Raw genomic sequence first — 6,000 nt, forward strand, 5'->3', positions numbered from 1 at the left:
CCCTTGTTTGACCAAATATCTATATATTCAGTGAGCAAAGATCAAGACAAATAATCATTCCTCCCTGATTTTGCTTCTCCTTGCAGTAAATCTAAAGCCGATTTCCTGCACCAGCAAATTGATTCTGAAGCTTTTCCCTCTGATCTTCACATCCCACATTTCTCTATTGAAAGTGGCCCTTCGGCCAGCCAAGTCCTTGTCATGGGACCTGATGATTACATTGTTGCTGTTGTAAGGTAAAAGGATTCCTAATTTCTGAACAATTAACCTCCAACTAGGAAAAGGATGTTGGATTGTGATGGTAATCTGGCATCTGTGAAAAAGGGTAACTCTATTTTATGGATTAAAAATAAAATTGCCATTATGACAATCTACTTGTATCAATCTGTGATGGGGCAAGGTTCTGTGCTGTTCTGTTTAAATTTAAATTTAAAGCTGTTCTGTTTAAATTTAAATTTAAAGCTCAGCATTAAATGCACATTCATGTAGTCTTCTTGGGAAAAATATGAAAAACAAGATGTGGTTTTTTTTCTGTCTTCCCAGTTTAGGCAATAGCTTTAATGTTCTCTGGAAATCTTGTATACAGATATTAACCAAACCCATCCCCGCTTTAACTTCTAAGCACAGACAACATCAGCCAGGTGTTGCCACCAGTTGAGGCAGAACTGTATTTTTCTCATTTAAAACAAATATTATAACATACAGAAAAAATATAACTGAAACATTTTATACACTTTAAATGCAGCACTATCATTATTTAGAAATATTGCACTGATCTGATTTTGTAATTAGCCTGGAGAATCTGGAAAGTCTAAAAATAATACAAAAAAGAGGTTATTAGAACTTTTGGTTAAAATGAAAGAAAATGTTTAAAACAGAATTATAAGAGACTGCATCGGGTAAAGAAAATTGAGAGGGAGCAGATTATTATTATCCCTTTCTCCAGTGGTGGGATTTAAATATGTGAACAACTGGTTCTCTGTGTGGATGCCACTTCTGGAAGTCCATCCTGGGCCTGGCCAACAAAAAAATTAGCTACTGGTTCTGCCGAAGTGGTGCAAACCGACTGAATCCCACCACTGCCTTTCTCATAATATTAAGAGTACTGATAATTCCTGGGTAATTGATTGTTGGGTGATTCAGGATGAACCAAACAAAGTACTACATCTTGAAATGTATGGAGTGTGGTATCATAACATGGATCAAGCTACATACGGTAATATATTAAAGACTGAACTCAGGTGTGATCTGTAAGAACTATTTATTCTAGACAAGCTAAAAATGATTTATACAGTTTTACAATACTGGACAGTTGATTGATTTGGAAGACTTGAATTCCAACCAACCTCCTTTCTATTTTATTTCAGTTCCTTGAATCGGCCATTTGGAAGTGGAATAATGACTTCTTCAGGAATCCTTCTAAACAGCCAGATGTTGGATTTTTCTTGGATGAATGAAACAGAGGACCATTCCTCTTCCAGCATGGTAATACATTATAAAATTATTCCAGGACAAAGACTGAAGGCAGGAATAAATACATATTAGTATGTTCAAATATAAATATATCTGAGATAATTAATTTAATTGGTAATGTTCTATTATGTTTATAGTTTTAGATTACTTATATTTTTTAAGGAATCATAGGCTTGGATTTATTTTAGTAAGCTCACTAAATAAATGAACTTGATTTAATAAATATGCAGATGGAATGTAAATTTTAGAATATTTCATATGGCTAATACAGATATCTTATGTTTACTGATTTCAACAGATCTGTTTAAGAAGTTTATTTAGTCTACCACCAGAACAAATAATTAAATATACCGTAATTATTTAATTATTCCTTCTGGTTCGAGACAAATATAGTCTGATTCCCCCCCCAAAAAAAAATGTTATCTCTGTGGAGTTGCTGCTTTCCTTGCATGGATATTGTTATATGGTATTTAAACAATGGTTCCTGAAAAAAAACATAATGTCAGGAAAATGCATGGTGTAATCCTCTATATGATTGTCTATGTAAATGTATGTGCAGATAGGTTTTAGCCAGGATAATTTTCATTTAGAGTCCTTATATTATTGAAGATGAGCACTAGACAAGTTTGAATATACTCCACAGAAATCATACAAGTTAGTTAACAAAAGAATCAAGACTTTACAAAACAAAAGAAGAGAAAATTCCTGAGTCTGTCTAGATACAGTTTAACCACTTACAGTTGTCAAGACTGAGAAACTCTGATCTAGTCCTTAAAAATGGTATTTGTACAAAGTATTCACAAGGAAACTGAACCTTGAAGAGCAAAGTAAGCTCCTAATAATATGTTTAGCAGTGTTTTAGGGGACAACATCTTTTTCCTGCAGAGGAATTTTATTCAACCTGGGAAAAGGCCTTTATCCTTCTTACTACCCACTATTGTTCGGCCGTCGGAAGGGATGTGTGGAACTTACCTGTGCCTGGGAGCCAGTGGTGGAGATAAAGCTTTAAGCAGCATTATTCAGGTAAAATCTGGACACATGATTAATAATTACATTATGAGAGTAGAAATCACTGCTTGTTCAGGCATTGATTCCCATGGATTGGGGGGCAGGTCTGTGAAGTGTAGAGATTACACGATAGATTTGTGCATCCTCAAGGATCTCCATGCATAGGTTACTATAAGCATGTTTGTCTGGTGGGAGTTTGTTGCTTGCTCAGCCTATGAACAGTAGACAAGATTCAAGGTAAAATTAAAGAATAATTCATTCATAATTGATTTCATTTCTTTCTGACAGATTTTAATAAATGTTTTGGCATATAACAAAAATCTAAGTGAGAGTCTATCCCTTGGACGGCTTCATCCTCAGCTACAATCAAATATTATAGAAGTTGACAGTAAGTATGAACTTCTACTAGTTTGCTGACACAAAGAAATTTTTCCAAAGTATCTAAAACTAGTCTGCAGCCTTTTCTGCAAAACCTGGTCTGTTAAACTTTATAGCATGCAAGTATAGAAAGAAAGGATATTCTTTTACAATAGATTGCATAAGAGATTGAGATTGAAAAGCTAAGCAGGGATAGACTTGGCCAGTACTTAGATGAGAGATCACTTTGGCTAGCACTATAGGCTAGACTAGGAAGTAAAACAAAAAAACCCTCCAAAAAGAAGATAAATCACTTTTGTCTTTTTTGCCAATATAATTTGATGGATTTTTTCCTGAAATCACTAGAAATTGAGGTTTTATATTGGAGAAATAGAAGAACAATTTCATAAGCATTTTTTCATGTGATCATAATCTGATAATTTAAAAAAAAACAAGATTGGGAACATTTTTCTTCTACGTTTTTATGTTTATTTCCCCCGAACATCAGTACATGGGGAAGAATAAAAGCTTTGGTTTTGTTAGCTGTTTTGGTTTTTTACTATGAAACAGATGCACATAGCATCTACTCAAAAAATTTTCTGAACAGCTGGCCTAAGTGACAGTGGGTGGATGCCTCCACAACAGTACTTCAGCTGAGGAGTCATCCTTCATTTAAGTAAACGAAGGCAACTTTCTCAAGCAGAAGGATTAATGGTAAAATGCTTGAAAGGACATAGCTGTGTATGCCACTATTTTGTTAATTTGACTGGTGTTTGCAAGTGTAGCAGAAGAAATTGCCCTAGTACCCACGTTATAGTGAGGGCACTTCTGTTCCAGAACTCTTTCTATTCTCTAATCTCCCTAAAGAATTTTGAAACTCATCCCAAATACATTGGCTTCAAAATGTTGAAAACACTAATTTGCTCCAATTGGCCAATTGGAGAGAACAAAACATTCAGATGAATGCTCAGCCCTGAGCAATGGCCAGTGCCAGAACTGCAAACTTCCCCTCATCTGCATCTCACATAATAAGTTTTATTAACATCCCTTTTTCCATTTGATGGTCGTGAAAGAGAATGATTGCTGTTTGGGGGGTGTTAGCATGAGTCTGGAACTTAAACACCAAGACATGAATTCCTATTGGTTAGAAAAAAGCCCATCGACAAATTTAAAATCTCAAATGGAAAGCTGTCCAGTAGCCAGTCTAAGATACACTTCAGTGAGCTGGAAATGAATTGACTTGGCTACCAGTCATGGAGAATGGCATGAGACCTCTAATTTTGGAGTGGTGTAAAGCCACAGTCTGGAAGCGCCTCCAAAATTAATTCAGTTCACATGGTTTCTAGATGCAAAATGGGAGAAAGGTACTGTTTCGTTATGTACCTGAGAAAACAAAATGTTTCAAGTTAACTCAAATGGGGCATTATTGCTCTAATGAAAGTAACTTTTTCAAACCTTTTTTTATTAGGTGAGTTTCCAGAAGAAGATATCAGCTATTTTACAGCCAGAGGTGAACATGTAAATAAAGTTGAGGTCCTGTCTATTGTTCACGGAGCCAGAAGAACAAACAGTTTCATAATTGGTGTGAAAGACCCAAGAAGTGTGGATGCAGCAGGAGCAACAATATTATAGCAACTCTCAGATGAGTTTGTTCCTCCCCCCAAAAGGCTTTCCCCTCAAAATACATTATGCATGTTTCCAAAGGGTTCCTTTATCATTCCCCATAATGTGGAACAAGTGGTGTTTCTATGGGTTTCTACATTGCTAAATAGTCCCCTCTGCAATTCTGTACTAAAACAAGGAAGCCTGATCAAGATACAGCACAACCACTAGAATTTTTGTTCATTATGATCTCAAGTTATAAAAAATCTCAGGCATTATTATAATAGCAGCACAGGGAATAAGTTTAATTTTGATAGCTACTCCAACTATTTGATGCACCACAGTGAAATAATTATAAACTGAGCACAGCGAATATTTAAGAAACAAACAATTGATATTGAAATTGTACCATTTTGACAATGTCAGTGGAAGATTCACTGTTCAAAGAATACTTCTATTTTCACCCAATTAAAAAATAATAATAAAAAACCCAACAATCAAACACAGTTCCATGAGTTTGAATTTGCATGGAAAATACATGTATCTAGGGAAGATGCCTACTGGCTGATATTGATAGCAATTAATAAATTTCCTCATCTTCAATCTCTGGAACGATTTTGCAGTTTGTAAGAATGTTTTATTGATGTTTTCCTTACATGGATAAACACATACTGAAATAAAGATGCGTGTGCTTTTTTTCTTTTAAGGTAGATTGTTTGCCTACTTCTTAGGGTAAATCAGGCAACTAACACAATATTTGACATCCTGCTATGTGCAGCTGATTTCAATATAATGTGGATTTATACATATCATTCAAGTGTGCTTGTTAATTGTACTTTTCTATTAATCAGTGAAGAAAGAAAATGGCACTTTGATAATGCAGAGTGCCTTCATGTCAGCATCTTGACGATCAGGTAGAAAAACTTTTGTGATAACATAATTATTTCTAGTACTTAAGTGATCTCACTCCTTTCTCAATTACTATACATAAATGGAAAATAATATCTTTAAGATTCTCAATTTTCCCCTTTGAGGGAAATAATTTGTAGCAAAGCACATATTTAATTGTAACTGCTCTTACTCACATCTCAAGTAATATTATTTTTTATCATCCTCTCTGCCCTGAGGAAAGAAGGCAGATTTCCAAAATCTTCCTGATGGCATTAACTGAATAATAGAAGGGTGGCAACTTCAACACATTGAAGTTTTGATATAATATGTAATATCATTCGGTTCGGGATCCAAATTATGAACTAAGCTATTTCTATCCTGCAGAAAATTGGACCTTTTTCTTCTTGGTCTCTACTATTGCTCTCTAGATTTTTATTTATAGTGAAATAACTTCATGTGCAGAAAGGACTCAAGCAGATTCATTGTCATTTTGCATTGAATAGTTTAATTGTAAACTTATGGTTGGTACTTTTCTCACTAGCACTACATGTCCTTTTCAGCATGTTTTGTATTTATTGGGCATTATCAAAACAAGCCCAAAATAGCAGCAAAATGGGCTGCCCCTTCCTATTTAGATGCTATAATTTTACATTACAAGCAGGATTTTAC

The 6,000-nt window shown here is 34.8% G+C and overlaps 1 protein-coding gene across 1 annotated transcript in view; it reads left to right on the forward strand.

The window, feature by feature from the left end:
• GGT7 (gamma-glutamyltransferase 7) overlaps window positions 1-5,103 on the forward strand; it is a 29,437-nt gene extending 24,334 nt beyond the window's left edge. The window contains exons 11-15 of the mRNA XM_083357359.1: window positions 87-236; window positions 1,368-1,485; window positions 2,359-2,496; window positions 2,770-2,869; window positions 4,307-5,103. Coding sequence (XP_083213485.1) covers window positions 87-236; window positions 1,368-1,485; window positions 2,359-2,496; window positions 2,770-2,869; window positions 4,307-4,470 — 670 coding nt within the window. The 3' untranslated portion in view covers window positions 4,471-5,103. The remainder of the gene's footprint in view (window positions 1-86; window positions 237-1,367; window positions 1,486-2,358; window positions 2,497-2,769; window positions 2,870-4,306) is intronic.
• Window positions 5,104-6,000: the final 897 nt, after the last annotated feature.

The sequence above is a fragment of the Vipera ursinii genome, assembly GCF_947247035.1.
Source record: "Vipera ursinii genome assembly, chromosome: 3".
NCBI lineage: Eukaryota > Metazoa > Chordata > Lepidosauria > Squamata > Viperidae > Vipera > Vipera ursinii.